Raw genomic sequence first — 16817 nt, forward strand, 5'->3', positions numbered from 1 at the left:
TTTTACAATTTTCTCTGTAGCTATAGTTAACTATTGTACATTGTTATTTAAAACAAAAAACAAAACATCTATTGTACGTTTGAATCAAATTCGATAGAAGAAGATAAATCCAAGGACAAAATTGAGCCCATACATTCATTATCAAGCCCACAAAGTAGGCAATTGTCAAGGTCCAATACAACTATAGAAAGTCTTGTCCTTCAATTAAGCATTTTAAATCGAAACCTCATGTTTATTAAATTACATTTATTAACTCAGTGAACATTAGATTTTACATAAATGTTGTAGTTTTATCATGCAATTTCCCAGAATCTAATAAATCGGAATTTTCTATAAAACTGCAAGCTATTTGTTTGCAATTTAAGTTTTCCTTTTTTACAGATCTATTCCTCTATACAAATGGGAGAATCCAATATTTACTATTTATACTACAGTAATATTTATTGTGGCAACATGAAACCAGACATTATGGTTTTCTTAAAAAAAATTACCGTAGCACACGGGAATATTGCGAGACGGAATACTGTAGCAATTCAAAAAAATATAGATATTAAATTAGGATTACTGTAACGGGAAAAAAAATTGGAAAGTATTCACACTAGCATTATTAGATCATAAGACAAACATTCGAGGGTTGAAATTTCATCCCACAAAAAGCTCACGACAACATCAATCATGCGTCCAATCCATCGAGGGTTGAAATGCAAATTTAAAACTTTAGAGGGCTACAGCTGAAGAAATCCCAAATTAATAAGAGCTTTGCTACAGGGACTCAAAATATGAGACCAATAAAGGGGACAAGTGAGGTATCCCCCTCCTATTGGATAATGAGTTGACCATCATTAATGATGACCAACTCATTATCCAATAGGAAGAGGACACCTCACTTGTTCCCCTATTGGTCTCATATTTTGGGTCCTTAAATTATTTTTCAATTAATAAAGCTTCTCTTTTCTTTTGTCCTCCCCCATTTGTCTGAAAGGGAGGCAGAGAGCTCAGGGCTCTGCAGCTCATCTTGCTTTTTGTATCGGGTGTTCTGAGCTCTCGATTCGTCTCTGTAATGGCATCGATCGATGGAGAATCTCTTGAGGTCGAAGCCAAGCACAAGGATAATGGCTCTTGGCAACCTTGCCGTGTCTCGCTGAGGTCTGTTTCCTAATCCTTTGGACTTTTGAATTTCTGAGGGTTTTAATGGGGGTTTTCAGCTTGATCGCAGGTTTTTATGAGCGAAGCACGTTGTTGGGTTTCCCTTAAAATATTTGGATTCTTAGTATACGACTTGATTCCCGAGTGTTTTACCTTTTGGCCTGAGATTTAGTTTTTGTAAAGTTTGGGGTTTTGAAGTACAAACGTCGCGCTAATGCATTCAATTTTTTATACTGCACGACGAGAAGATCTGATTTTGTATTAGAACGACATAAGTTAGCACTAAGTAGTCCACCATAGGTTATTCTTTATTTGGGTAATAAATTAGTCGCAATTTATTATCTAACTGGGTGCAAATTTGGTATATCTTGACTTGTGGGAAATTATTTTTGGAAATTATTCATTTGGTTTAGTTAATGTTCTTCGATAACTATAATAATGTGCTTGTTGCTGGGGCTTGTAGCTAGATTGTAGTGCGTGTCTATGTGCGACCGGTCCAAGCATCATAGTTCGTTGCACTCTATTATACTTGGACAGTAGCGCTATCTGCCGTTTTTAGATCACTTGGATTTGATTGTTCATAGTTGCATTCCGACATGATCTCAACATTCATAGGCTCATGTTTCGGCGCATTTCCGACTGTTGACCATAGTTGATAACCAAAGCGAGAAGAAGATATATTAATGCTTAGTTGATATATTAATGCTTAGTTTGTTAGCTATGCCTGAAAAGAAGTATTTAAAACAAGGGAAAATATGGAAAATGTAGTAAGGGCTCTTAGCACCCTTGTCATGTATCACTGAGGTCTGTTCTCTAAACCTCCATAGTTGCAAAGGCTTTGATGGGGTTTAGCTTGATCATAGGTCTTTACAAGCAAAATGTGTTACCGGGTTTCTCTTAAACTGTTTTGATTGTTAGTCTATTACTTAGAAATAGTGTTCTTCTTTTTGAGTGGTCTGATATATATTTCTGGGAAACTTTGGGATTAATGCATTAAATTTAATGCTGTTAGTGTATGATGAGAGATCTGAGTTTTGTGTTAGAACAACATAAATTACCAATCCAAGTACCATAGGTTACTCTTCTATTTTTGTGATAATTTAGTTGCAATTATTATCTAACTGATAACTTGATAATCGACCAAAAAAGGAAGAAGAGATATTTGTTCATAGTTTGTCAGCTATGCTGGAAAGAAGTGTTTAAAAGGCAAATTTAGTGGAAACATGGACCTGGAAAAAAACGGTTCATTTCCAGAACAAAGTCATGCATAAAAGAAAACTTTAAGGCATGTTGAATATTATATGTCCTTTATACATATCCGACAAAAGAAATCTATTAATTTTGACAAAGAAATCTGAAAAAAAATTGCATCTGTTTTTTTCTCCTTGTTTATATTGTCTGATAGATAAATAGTTTAGTAGCGAATTTGTGTCAGCAAATTTCTCATCTAATTGGAAAATGCATTAAATAAACGAATGTTATAATTAGATAAAAAAGATAACACATATTTTCCATAAACAAAACTTAAGTAAGTCTCCATGATGGATCTATTTTATTTTATTTTATTTGGGTCGAAACTGCAAGTTTTTTGCTTGTATTCTTTCAAAAAGGACTCTCACACGTTTTGCTTTTTGGTTTAAAAAAAAAAGAATATGGAAGGGAGTTATGCCGCCTTATGGTTCCAACGATGCTTTTCAGCTCCTAGGCAAAATTCCAAACCTAGATGAAGTTAACAATGCATAGAACCAAAGTACTAAGTCACAACGATGACTTTAGCGCACTTGCATCTATGAGCCTCGAAGGACACGTGCTGGAAATTGGTTAGGGCTTGCTCGTTGTGTACAGTTGCAAATTATGTATAATTGGGCTTGATAGGATGCATTTGGACCTTTAACGAACAGTTGTTCCAACAATTACACTAGTGTTAAGCTTACTTTCAACTATATCATTTAAGAGAAATAGCCACAACAACTGTTTGTTACCGTAAACTGTAGGATCCGAATAACTACACACATACAATAGGGATAATCTACAACTAGATTATGCACAACGGAAATAAAGAAACCCTAGCATGCTTTCTAGGAACATGAACAACAAGCTTATGGTTTACCCAACAGATGGTTTTTGTAGGATCGTTGTGCCTTTCTTGATCAATGGCCGGAGGGCGACCACACCGTGCAAGCTTTGTATATCACCCCGCGACTACCGTTTAAAGCATGAACTAGATCGTAGAAGGAGATGACGACCGTTGTATGTATCCTACACTTACTAGGATTATGAATATCTTATTTCTAAAATTAGATTTTATCCACCCACTTATTTGGTTGTCTACCTCATAATCGTAAACAACACAAACAATTAAACATGAGTTAGTTTCCTAAACCTATTGGAGTTACCAAGTTTCTAATGGCGAAGTTAATGGTCGTGGCAATTTATCAAGGGCACAACTGGTGGATAATAGGCAATATAGCAATGTGATACAAAGTAAGGAGTGGGTATATTGAAAATGATATGCATGCATGTCTATATATATGTACTAGTATTAATCCCGTGCTAAGCACGGCCTAGTGTTGTACATCTGATCAGGATTGGTCTCACATCGTTAATTTTGTTGCATTTTTTACTCTATCAAGTTCGAAACAACCAAATAATAAGATTTAACAAACGCCAAATGGTATAATCACAGTTGACAATTGATGATCAGATTTTCAAAGCCAACCTTCAATCTTGCAACTGAAGATAAACCATGGATAACAAATAGAATATATAAGATATTTTTGGAAGCACATCCACTTTGTTAGCAACATAGTAGGAAATGAAAACTTTGTTACACGTCTAGGAAATGAAAATAAGTTTGTAATAGCCAAATAATAAGATACAACTTACACCCAAGTTTACATAGAATAAACAGTGGTTTTGAGATCACAAAATTTACCATAGCATGAAGATGTTTCAAGGTTCAAAATTTTACTATACCATGAACACTGTTTTGGGCATCCGAAAATTAGTTTATTGTAGCATGAATATTTTTTAGTTCTTTTAAGTTTAAAGTAGTAGATGTATGCATGTGTAGAAAAAGTAGTTTTGAGGTGACTTTCATTTATACCTAATAACAATTAATTATGGTTGCTTCAAAATTCACGATTTTGAGGGGCTATATAATTCATGATTTTTGTCATTTCGTTCGTTTTTATCCAACAACAATTAGTTATGCTTACATCAAAATTTACAATTTTTCATGGGTTATAACCCATGATTCTATCCACTTTCATTTGTTTCGATCTAATGACAATTAAGTCCACGCATTTTACAATTTCATGATTTCAGATTATAACCCATAATTTTGGCCATTTTCTTTTGTTTTGGCGCAATAGCAATTTATTATAGATACTTAAATATTCATGATTTTCATGGGTTACCTATGATTCTTGTGCATGATTCAATCCTCTTTTATTTGTTTCAATCTAATGACAATTAAGTACGCGTACTTTATAGTTTCGTGATTTTAGATTATAATCCACGATTTTTGCCCATTTTCTTTTGTTTTGGTCCAATAGCAATTTACTATAGATACCTCAATATTCATGATTTTCATTGGTCACCTATGATTTTTGTGTGTGTTCATTCATTTCAACCCAACATCAATTAAGTATACGTACTTAAAAATTCATGATTTGCTTAGGCTGAAATTCACAATTTTTTTCATTTGACCCAGTAGCAATAAAGTATGCATATTTCGAACTTCACGATATTTCACCATTTTCATTCGTTTCTACCTAATGATAATTAATTATGCATACTTTAAAATTCGTGATTTACGTGAGCTATAGCCCACATATTTTGCACATTTTTAGTTCTTTTCAGCCCAAAGGGAATTGAATATGCGTATTTTTAAAATTCGTGAGTTTCACAGACTATATAACCCACGTATTTTTCCATTTTCATTCATTTCGACTCAATTACAGTATCTGTATATCAAAATTTGCAATATTTCGCGATTTTAACACATGATTCTTTTGTAAATTGCCTGCTGTGGCCCCCACAATTATTCTTGCCCGGGCCCCACCGACCGTCACAACGCGATATGAAGTATACATATTATAGAATTCGTGATTCTTGGGCTATAACCAACAAAGTTCATATTCATTAGGGTTAGGTTAATTGCAATTAAGCATGTGTATATCAAAATTTTGCGGTTCTCGATGGGTTTAACACACTAGTTTGGCCCATTTTCGCTATTCCACCCAATGAGAATTAAGTACATGAACTTTCAAATTCACTATGTTCATGAGCGATAAGCCACAAATTTATACTTTTTTGTTCGTTCCATCCCAATGACAATTTATTATCACAATTAAAAATTCACAATTTTCATGAGCTACTACTCACAATTTTAGTCACTTTTATTTTGTTTCGTGCCCAATGGCAATTAGGTTTGTGTGCTTCAAATTTTTGCGATTTCATAGGCCATAACTCATGATGTTTTGTTCATTTTCATTTATTTCAATCCAATGACAATTAGAACTCATGATTTTTGTGCATTTTCTTTCATTTGGACCCAATAAGCATGCATACTTAAAAATTCATGATTTTCATGGGCGATAATTCATGATTTTGTCCATTTTTTGTTTGTTTAGGTAGTGAATTGTGCATGTTTATGTGTATTTAAAAATTCACAATATTTTGGACATTTTTTGTTCTTTTCAATTCAATGGAAATTAAATGTGCGTACGTCAAAGATCATGATTTCACGAGCTATACCCATAATTTGTATCCACTTTTGTTCTTTTCGACCTATTGATAATTAAGTACACATATTTCAAAATTCGTGATTTCATTACCTATTATCCATAATTTTTGTTCATTTTCGTTTGTTTCAACCCAATGGGAATTAAATATGCATGCTTTGAACTTCATAATTGCGTGCTATAACCTACATATCCACAGTTTCTGACCATTTTTCATTCTTGTCGACCTAGCGCTTAAACATTTTACAAACCAATCTTTGTTAGATTTCAAATATGCATCGATAGACCAACAAACTTTCTATCTAAGCTGTTACTTTTATGCCTTGTTGATGGATGTTAAAAGGTTTTAAAACACTTCAGATGATGTAGATCAACTTTAACGGTATGAATTTTTTCATTGATTGTCAAATCCTTCCAGAAGTAACTAAATATACATATATACATATAGTTTTGGAGGTGGAAGTTGCTTTTCTTCCCTCGGGGGTGGGGTTCCATGATACATTGCAGAATTATCAGCCAAGCTAAAATTTAAAGCTCATAGAAGAGTTTTCAATCTGAGCTACAACCATGCATACCTATTCATGCACCCGGATTAAGTTTGTTCATATTTGTATATACGGATATATGAAAATGCTGACACATAGCTCTTAAATCCACTGAATTTCATATGCAGATCTAGTGATTCCAAGTTTGTTATTAACATTGACTTCGATAATTCAAATGAGGAGGATGTAATATCTACGAAAGAAGATGCTTTAACACGGTTGCGATTTCGGTCATCTCCTCTTAAAGATGGTGAATGCTCTCATATCAATGAAGGTGATCATGTTCTTGCCATGTACAAGGATCAATTTAAGAGCATGTTCTTTGATGCCGTGATAGAGAAGGTGTTGTTCTACATCACAGCTCTTTTATAGTAGGTTACTTTTTTTTACTCCTACTCGGTAGGTTTCTTCTTCTTCTTCCTCTTTTTTTTTTTTTTTTTTGGCGGGGTGGTTCATTTCATTATCTCCTCTGTTCAATACAAAGGATGGAAATATGTGGGATACATTTCTTTCATGTATTGGAGGCTTCTTTGAATTTCTCAAACCTTTTATTTTTTATACCATTTCTACGTCTTCTTACTCTATTGTCCTTGATGCCAAAGATCCTTTGTAATTCTAATGAAAACCTTCATTTTTTTGAGATATTAAACGGATGGTTAAAGAGGCATATACTTGTCATCTTCATGCCTGTATGAATTTAGGTGGATTCTTTTACTTTATACAATATAAGAATTTAACCTATGTTAGGGAATACATTAGATTATTATTTCTCACACTTGGGCAATATGTCTTGTATCCAAGAATTGAAGGTCATTTCTACCTTTAGTTTTGAAGAGTTCACACTATGTTCTGGTCAAGTTTACCTCATCTTTTGTGGTGACATCACTTCTATTTCTTCTTTTAATATCCCCTTGTGATACCCATCATTCTCAGTCTCATCTTCTATAATGAGTATTGACCTTTCTTGTAAAGATCAGGAACATTTCGAATGTCAGTACTTCAGTTTCTTAGCGATTCCCCATGACTAGTAACTGAAGAATGTTTAAGTTGCATGCTTGTATTAGTTAAATCTTTCAGCATATTGCCTCTAGTGCCAATGGAAAATAGCAAGAAGGATTATCAAGAGAGTAAACTTTACAAAGTTATTCCGTAATTACACTATATGAAAACATATCCTGCTAATTTCCTTTTGTATATTCTGTTTCTGCAGCCATTTAGAGTGAAACACTCAAACAGGGTGTTCTGCCGATGCACTTTTGAGATCAAATGGCTTAATCCTGAGCACGAAGATGAAACCTTGACGGTCCCATCCAAGTTGATCAAAAAGCTATCGAAAGAAAAAATTGATACCCATCCATTTTTTGCTGCATTTCTAAATGCTTCAAATCCTACAGATGAAGTTGTGGTTCCTTCATCTCCCTCTCTTCTTGAGGAAACAAGTTTTGAAGCTGATCTCGAAGATTTATTGGAGAAGCAAATTGAAGAAATCAGCAAATTGGCTGCTGGATCAATGGAATGCCCTTTGGATCTTTTGGATGTTAAAAGAGGTGCAAATCTTTTGCTTGCCAACTTATGTTTCGTTAATGAATATTAAAGTTTCTATGTTTTCTAATGTCTTAACTAAATTAAAAGAATCAAAGGCAACAAATTGAGAGGAACCAGTACCTATATACTACTTAATATTGGATGTGAGAAAATCATAAGGGGCCTTGACTTGAAGTAATATTGAGACCACTGTAGGCTACATAGTAAAAGAGAAGATGACTAGCCAATTCTTGGTCTCTGCCGTAGGACAAATACTTCACTTATTGAGTAAATTTTTTAGATAACATAGTCCTCCGGCTAAAAAAAGTTTTTATAGTCATTATGCAGCTTAGACACTTGACTTACTTGCACTATTTGGTGGAGAAGACTGAGGGCTGGTCATGGGTCAAAATGCAGAACACATAAAATAAAATAAAAGAAAGAAAAAAAAAACTAAGCTAGAAAGTTCTCTATACTTTGCTTATGAAAATAGTTATGCATGCGCACTTCTTCATATTACAACAAATTTTATTACTGCTATCGGTTTCAAAGCTGTGACTAATATCCATCAACCATAAGGTTCCACTTACACTCATTTACTTATACATGATTGCAGATGGAAAATCTTATTGCACTGAGCTTTTGTTCATTCTTTGGATAAAGCCCAATATTGTACTTTTTTTTAAATTTTACAGTTAACTTTGGTGGAAGTAAAGCAAGCAAAGCATCTTTGATGTCACATTTAGGTTCAAATAACAGTAAGAATAATCTTCGAAGAACCACCAGGAGTCAGAACAAGCAACAGACTGAAGTCGACCTCAAAAAGGAACCGGAAGGGGATAAGCCTTTTCTCAGTCCTCTGGCTGCTCGTGCAGCTCTGGCTTCATTTGTACATGAACATGAATCTCCACTGAAGCGAGAACTTCCCTTCTCTCATGTAGAAAAGGAAAGCCAAGAGTGCTTATTTCAAAAGAATCCCAAGGAGCATATTGAAGTTCATTCTCTTGATGTAACATATGAATATATGAAATCTGGTGTCTCTTCTCAGGAATCATCATATCTAGGGAAACCACTGCAATCAACTGAGGAATCAAGAGAGAAAGGGTGTGACAGTATGAACTTAAAAAAGCCTAGGGTAACTCGTTCTTCAATGCATAAAGGGTTAGAAATTTTATCAGATGAAGTGAAAGGCAAATCCTCCAGAGAGAAGCTTACAAGCCCTTTGAATACAAGGAAAACTCGTTCATCATTGAACAAAGAAATAGAAGCTTCATTAGAAGAGACGAAGCTTATTAGTCCAGTAAATGCTACAAGGCTGACACGTTCTAGAAAAAGTTCAAATGTTGAGCCACAGCCTGAAAAAAGTGATTTGATTCAAAATGCACGTGAAATGTCTGAAGAGGTAGAAGATAAGAAAGCTAGTAGCCCTGCCACTGTAAATGACTCCATAGATTCTACAAGAATTCAGAGGCTAAGTTTCCAGTCCACGACTACAAGAGTAACTCGTTCAGTGCACAAAGAAATTAAAGCTTCGTCAGATGAACGGGAGCAAGGATCCTGTAGCAAGAAGCCTCAAGATATCACACCAGATGGGAGTGAAAGCATGACGAAGAGAGCGAGGACGAGAGCATCATATGCAGAAAATTCGGGTGATTCTTTGGAATTTTTTTTCCAGCTTTTCCCCACATCTACATTGATATAGTCGGTAAAAATGATTTATGATTGTACTACTAATTTTTTGCACCAGGTGTTACTTTGGAAGATAGAGAGAATGCATCAGGTGAGAAAAAGAAAGCTGAAAGAAAAAAAGCAGAGTTGTCTAAGAAACCTCAGCTGCGTTCCTCGCCAAGGTTCAATTCCCCTCCAAGGACACGGTCATAAGGAAAGACTTGAGCTGCATGGTGAAATATCTTTTCTGCAGTATTTTGTTCTCGTATATTAGTAATCTGATGCTTGATATGCATATGAAAAAATAGATAGCATCCTCTACTTGAACATGTTTAAATGCTTATCGGCTGCATCATTATTGCCAAATGAGACGGTTTTCACAGGCAGGAGATATCTAGTTGGGAGATATCTAGTTGGTGGTGTTGGTAACCCTGCCATAAAATGTGTGAGCTACTTTGTATGAACAGTATCTTGTGCTGAAACTTACCTCTGTATCTGTATCCTTTCATGCATTGCACAAAGTTATGGAGTGACTTTTTGAGGTATACGTTATCCAGTACTTAATGGCTATTCAGTTCACAAAAATTTGTAATTGTAACGACAGCCAAATCGATTACGCCCACCGTGCTGCAGGATTATTGTGCAAATTATTTACCATATACTTCATTTTCGTGTTGCTGGCTTCCGTATACTTCATTTTTGTGTTGCTGGCTTCGAACTTTTTCGAATTATGTGGCATTCAAGACGGTGAATAATGCTGGTTCTACAGGATATCTCTCAAAGCTCAGTGAATCTAGATGAACGCACTGATCAAGTTCATCAGTTGAGCAGTATGCGGAATTGAACCTGGAATTCTCAAAGTTGCAGGCCCACCGAACAATGATCTCAAGAGAGTATAAGAGCATCTCTAAGAGTGATCTTAGGTTTTCCCTATATTTGAGGAGCAAATCTCTCTATCCTAGAAAATATGGAGCCAAATAAAGAGTACGTGTTCCAACAATGCTCTCCAAATGGCTCCAACAATGCTCTCCAAATGGCTCCTTATCTCATGTCCTAAACTAAATATAGGGAGTAACTTTGCAAAAATTGCTCCAACATTGCTCCCTATGTTGAGACTAAATATAGGAAGTCACTTTGTTATCCTTGATTTGGAATATCAAATCATATTCTCTATATTTAGTTTCCAACGAAGGGAGCCTGTTGGAGCAACTTTTCTTTAACTCTTGGCTCCTTCGATTTTCGGTCTATTCGATGCTTTGACGAATAACCGAAGTTCTTCCGACGCTGCGTTTATCGCATGGCCGTCGTCGGAGTCTCGAGTCTACCACCAGTGAGTCGAGTTTGGCTTGTGTCATTGAGTTGACTTTGTGGCTCCAACAATGCTCTCCAAATGGCTCCTTATCTCATGTCCTAAACTAAATATAGGGAGTAACTTTGCAAAAATTGCTCCAACATTGCTCCCTATGTTGAGACTAAATATAGGAAGTCACTTTGTTATCCTTGATTTGGAATATCAAATCATATTCTCTATATTTAGTTTCCAACGAAGGGAGCCTGTTGGAGCAACTTTTTCTCCTCCTACTCCTTATGTTTAGTGTAGGACATGAGATAGGGAGACTGTTGGAGATGCTCTAAGCTAATAAAGTGAAAGTGTATAGGGTCTGAATCTGCGGCATACGATATAAAGAGGAAAAGCTACGGAGTGAATGAGGCAGAAAAACCCTATGAGGTGCAGAAAAGAGATCATCTGGGCCGTTGCAGGGGTTCCTCAAAACATTTATTCTGTTACAAGTTTTTGTTCAATCAATGCTTAATAAAACATCAGTGAATCTAGATATTTAACAACCAATGTCAAGGAAAGATTTTACAGATTTTACAGCAAAATCTGAAAGCACAGCTACAAGTCTTGCAGCTCCATCACCCGATAATTCATTACATTACAAATGTCAAAAACACCATAAACAAAAAAAATTCGTGAACCTTGGTGAGATTTTTCGGTGTGCTCCATGAAAAGAATCCTCATGGTGTAAAGCATCACTGAAGGAAAAGGAACAACCTCAGTTGGCTTCATATTTTGGACCGGCCATCACCAACACATATATAAACACACCAAGGGAATTTGAGAAGAACCCCAAATCTCGATCATCAATCATCTGTAAAATTAAACACAAGAGAGAGAGAGAGAGAGAGAGAGAGAGAGAGAGAGAGAGAGAATGAAATCAGTTAAGGAACCAAAATTGACAGAAAAAGAATGCAATCACACAATAACCAGGCACACTGCTTTACTGTTAACTCCGAAGAGCAGGTATTATTAAAGAATATCAAATGCTTTATTAACATGCAAAGCAAAGAAAAACCTCAGCTGAATAGTACTAGAAACAGATTCATGCAAACACAACAAGGTAACAGCTTTCAGTAGTATTGAATCAAGCATCTGAACACAAACCTCAAACCACATTTCCAAGAAGGAAGAGTTCAAATGGTGAAACATCCATTTGCATAGAATAGGCGTCTATCCACCAACATTCATGATTTCTTTTATTTTGGGTATTTTCTCCGCTATATTTTCTAAGGTCAGTTGTTCATAGACCATCTGTAATATCGATGATCTGGACTTCCTAGCCCTGTCGTTTCGTTGCTGCAGATAGAGCCCTGGGTTACGTTCTTCCGACTCTTTTACTACCCTCAGATAGACTCACTAATTTCACCTGCGTAATTTCACGAGGTGTAAACGGGTCGAAAAAGCTCAACCCAGCGGCTTTATCCGCAACAACGAAACCACAGGGGTTGCGAGTTCAAGACAGAGATACCACAAGGGGTGCACCACATGCACCCCTTGTTTTATAGATTAGTCGTGTGCCCGTCTGAAAGAAGAGCTTACATAAGTCCATCCAAAGCGAGAATCATCTCGGTTTCCCGAAGACGCCATCCTGCCGCTCAGATTGAGATTCATCCTCCCCCTCCTTCCGCTCCTTCCGCTCCATGACTTGCTTCAGGCCTTCCTGATAACCAGCAACAAAGTTACGCAGCGCGTCCCTGTACGCGGACGCGCGCGTCATGTAAACACGCTGCAGGGCGGGCCTCAGCGTCTCCATCCCGCCCCTCGCCGCCACCGCAAGGTCCTCGAGGGTCGAGGGCTCCCTTTCGCCGCCCGCACCGTTCCCTCCTCGAGGTTCCCCTTCTTCGTCCGCATCCTTCTTGTAGTCGTTCGGTCTGAGGTCCGGACCGATGTCCCGAACCCAACTGGCCGCGTAGAGCCTCGACGCTTCCTTCAGAACCAGCCAGCGCTCCTTCCAGGTGAGCTTTCTTCGCTTTTTGAAGTGCGGAGGGTCGGGCAAAGATGAAGGGAAAGCGATTTCCTTGAGGTCACACCGGACATAATCATACAATTTTCTACAGACGACCCTCAACCTCATTACGAGAATGGGAGGGACTCAGAGAATCAACATGATGAGCCCTGCATCACCCAAAAAAAAAAAAAATCTTTTTTGAACGCATTTTACTGATTTGAGTATTTTACGATGCGCTGCAAAATATTTTTACTCGGTTCTTATAAGATTGTGATAAATTTCTGATCTTTGGCCAAGTAATAAGAGACTGGGCAGCATAATAATAGAATCCAAGCATCGAATCGTAAAAAAAAATGAAGCGTATAATTAGAGAGCGCGGGAACTTAATTCTGAGGATCGAATGCGAAATTTCAATCAAATTAGAGGGAATAAATCTACAGAGACGCGGAGAGCGGGAGTACCTCGACGGCGGTCTGAGGTTTTGTTTTGCGCGGAGCCATGATGGCCTGAGCGCGTGCGATGCCCTAGAACTGGAAGCCGAGAGAAAGGAACATGACTGGCTTTCTGGAGGGCTGTTAGCGGGTCGGGTCTGGAACGGGCACATAGGCCCGCCTGATCCGATGACGACATCTAATGTTATTGGATCTAGCCGAATTTGTAAGTTGCTTATGAGTAGTACTCCAAGGTCTTAGATTCGACTCACCTGAGGAGTGCCCACATGAACTTAATTTTTTGAAATATCCGAGGTCGTTTATTGAGAGGTGATCTTTAGCCACACCCGAGGGTTTGATACCAATGGTCCCAATAATCATGAGGAAGTTCCCTTATCAAATCAAAAAAAAAAAAAAAAAAAAAAAAAAAAAAACTAGTACACTTCACTGTAAGAGTGAATTAGTTCGCTCTGCTTATTAGATTCGACAAGTTGCCCTCAAGCTTATCGCTTCATGTAAGTTTTCCCTTGTTAGATTTAGATTTGATAGAGGATTTATTGTGCTTACAGTGCTTGAGTGGATAAAATCAGGATCGATAAATCAAATCCATCATGTCTAATTTACATCAAAGATCAAGGCCCATCTAAAGAGAGCTGATTGTAACAAATAATATTGCTAAATACATAATATGGGTGTTGAAAGGATCTTTAACATTCATATTTCAACCCAAGAGGCGCCAGCCAAATTGGTAAATTACCATGAGTAGTACACGAAAATCTCAAATTTGACATTTTTCCTGTGGATAATAGTATACCAAGATTTTAGATTCGAGTCTCTTAAATAGAAACCGTTTAAAACTAATTTATTAAAATATCTAAAATTAAAAATTAATTTTCTAAAATACCTAAAGCCCGTGCACGAAGGATACTTCCCCTCTCAACAAAAAGGCCCATATTTCGAAAACTACATGTAAGAATTAAGATGGTACGGTTTTATTGTCTGCAGCTAAAAAAGTTACATCGCTCGTGTGGCTGCTGGGATTCGAGCCCAGGTCTTCACGGCCACAACGTGAAATTCTCACCACTAAACTACAGCCACGATTGCGGTCGAGCGTGTTAACTATTTAAAAAACAATTATTTTTCCAATTACCTAGAGGAGAATTTTTAGAAAAAGACCGAGTTTGATAAATATTTAGCAAGACAGTCATTTTTTATAAATATTTAGTAAAATCGATTTTTTAAAAGAGGTCGATTTTACAAAATACGGGTTTCAAAACACACGGGACTACTGGTACCGTGTGTTAGGGGCTTGTTAACCGTTCTCTAAACACTGTTAGACCCTAGAGGGGGGTGATTAGGGTCTTATGCTAATCTAATCCGATTAAATGCCAATTAAAAATAATTAACAACTATATTCTTGCAAGATAGGTATACAATCTATTATGGGCAAGAATATGCAATATACACAAAGTGATATATCCTATATGATGATATATATATGCAAGGATATATAAACTAATGGTGATATAAACATAAATAAGATAAACAAGATAGTGGACAATGTGAGCAATAGATAATGGCGACAAGAATGATATGAACAATAAGCACAAGTGAGACGCCAAGACAATCACAAACACACAAAGATGATCACGGAGTTCGGACCTTCCGTCCTACGTCTCCGCTCCCCACTCCCGGGGAGAAATCCACTAACACAATCCGGTTTGGAAGCCGGAACTTCTTCTACACACTCGGTTTACAAGTTCACCGAAAACTCTCACACAACAAACACTATGCAATCACACTCTACACCCACTAAGTGTTGGACCTAGCCGTGTCTCCCTCAAGTGCTCGGTTACAACCTCTCCCTAGGCACGTCAACCAACGCCACTCCTCTTGGGACGATCCCCGACTCTCACCACACACTCCTCACTCGGTGTACAAGTGTATTACAAAGTGATTCTCACAATAAGCACAATATAACAAATGATTGTTCTCAACTATGGATGAGAACTCAATTAAGCACAACTCAAAGTTACAATCTCTCACCACCCAACTATACTATGTATGTAAATACTAAAAGCTCAATGTGGGTGTGTGTAACAATGAGTAAAATGAAATCTAACTCAAATAGCAAACTAGCAATAATTAATATATGATAAATCAATAATGAAATTGCTAGGGAAAAGAGTTAGAAAACTTCTCTATAGACACAAAGAGAGGATGAGAAGATTTTGAGGCCTCTTTGTAACAGCAAACCCCAAAAACAAACTAAACAAACTCAAACCCTTGTTTAAAACTTTCTTAAACTTGTTTTTAAAACTCTCTTAATCAATCTGAAAAGACATCAGCAATGGGGTATATATACCCACTAGAAATCTCAGCAAAAAACACCCAAAACAAAAGACCAAAAGACCCAGCCAACGGTACAAAAACTAGCCGTTGGAAACAGTAAAAGCCATCGTCGGTCGACCGGAAATTCTGTCGGTCGACCGATTTGAGCTCTCGGTCGACCGGACCGGTCGACCGATGACTCTCTGGAAAAATACTGACGAATGGTCAATTGACCGGTCGACCGTACCGGTCGACCGAAAACTGACATCCCAGAAAAACAAAGCTGATTTTAAAACACTGTTTAAAAATATCAAATAAATTCCAAAAAATGTAAAACTTTGGGGAATGATTGTAGACATGATAATAAACATGCTACAATGACTGGTTATCAAAAAGGACTTCCCAAATGAAAAATATCATCATTTTACAAACTAGTCCAAAACATGAAAATATGAGATACTTGAATTTTGATGTTTTGACATAAACCAACTTTTGAAACTTTGTAAAATGTTTTTATAGACTTAGTAAAACATGTATAAACTGATATTGAAGTCTATAAACTAAGAATACAATATTTTCACAAATACAATAGAAAATGAAACCTATGAGTATGTATATGAAAATATATTAGTTTCATATCTATGTAGATAAACCAAATCACAATAATAAATATGAAACATGTAATTTCATATTTATAAACATGAAAACTAAACTTGTGTTGTATATATATGTGACTACATATATATACAAGGAAACCAATAAAATGTGTGTGTATAGATAATTGAGCTTAGAGTACTTAACACACATAATATAAATCCTAAACTACATTACCCAAGCAATCTTGATCTTCAATTAAGCTTGACTTGGTACACGTTGCGGATGAAGCTTGAACTTGATCTTTAACTTGAATTGTTGTATAGGCTTCAATCCGACATTCCGCCAACCTCCTTTGGTATCGTCGTTATGGCGCAATCCATCCATCCTCCAACATATTATTTGCCTAGAATAAATATAAAACACAAACACTAGACAAACAATATTAGATGTAAATTGTTTGTAAATCATCATCAAAACAAGAAGGCCAACAAACACCACACAGAAAACCCACGGGACTAGCAGTCCTGTGGGTTTTCT

General features: G+C 36.6%; 2 protein-coding genes and 1 non-coding gene across 4 annotated transcripts; 1 reads left to right on the top strand and 2 right to left on the bottom strand.

The window, feature by feature from the left end:
* On the top strand, positions 968-9972 carry LOC109848157. Of its 2 annotated transcripts, none has more exons than XM_020417525.1 (5): positions 968-1146; positions 6568-6781; positions 7650-7986; positions 8659-9612; positions 9711-9972. In XM_020417525.1, exons 1-5 carry the CDS (start codon positions 1061-1063, stop codon positions 9842-9844), a joined length of 1725 nt encoding a protein of 574 aa, XP_020273114.1. In that variant the 5' UTR covers positions 968-1060; the 3' UTR covers positions 9845-9972. The 2 variants fall into 2 exon arrangements, with proteins under 2 accessions (XP_020273114.1, XP_020273115.1); XM_020417526.1 differs by having other exon boundaries at positions 8710-9612.
* Positions 11442-13345, bottom strand: LOC109850378. The gene is made up of 2 exons (XM_020420394.1): positions 12513-13345; positions 11442-11784 (listed from the first exon to the last, which is right to left on the bottom strand). The coding sequence occupies exon 1, from the start codon at positions 13045-13047 to the stop codon at positions 12535-12537; it is 513 nt and encodes a 170-aa protein (XP_020275983.1). The 5' UTR covers positions 13048-13345; the 3' UTR covers positions 11442-11784; positions 12513-12534.
* On the bottom strand, positions 14379-14450 carry TRNAH-GUG. The gene has a single exon. It is a non-coding gene; the product is annotated as a tRNA-His (tRNA).

Source organism: Asparagus officinalis, chromosome 7 (assembly GCF_001876935.1).
Source record: "Asparagus officinalis chromosome 7, Aspof.V1, whole genome shotgun sequence".
In the NCBI taxonomy this organism is placed as follows: domain Eukaryota; kingdom Viridiplantae; phylum Streptophyta; class Magnoliopsida; order Asparagales; family Asparagaceae; genus Asparagus; species Asparagus officinalis.

Bases quoted from the DNA above. Each gene is read 5' to 3' on its own strand.
- LOC109848157 (XM_020417525.1), top strand. From the start codon at position 1,061: ATGGCATCGATCGATGGAGAATCTCTTGAGGTCGAAGCCAAGCACAAG. The intron at 1,147-6,567 runs GTCTGTTTCCTA...TTTCATATGCAG, and splicing joins CCTTGCCGTGTCTCGCTGAG to ATCTAGTGATTCCAAGTTTG. The intron at 6,782-7,649 runs GTGTTGTTCTAC...CTGTTTCTGCAG, and splicing joins TTGATGCCGTGATAGAGAAG to CCATTTAGAGTGAAACACTC.
- LOC109850378 (XM_020420394.1), bottom strand. From the start codon at position 13,047: ATGAGGTTGAGGGTCGTCTGTAGAAAATTGTATGATTATGTCCGGTGT.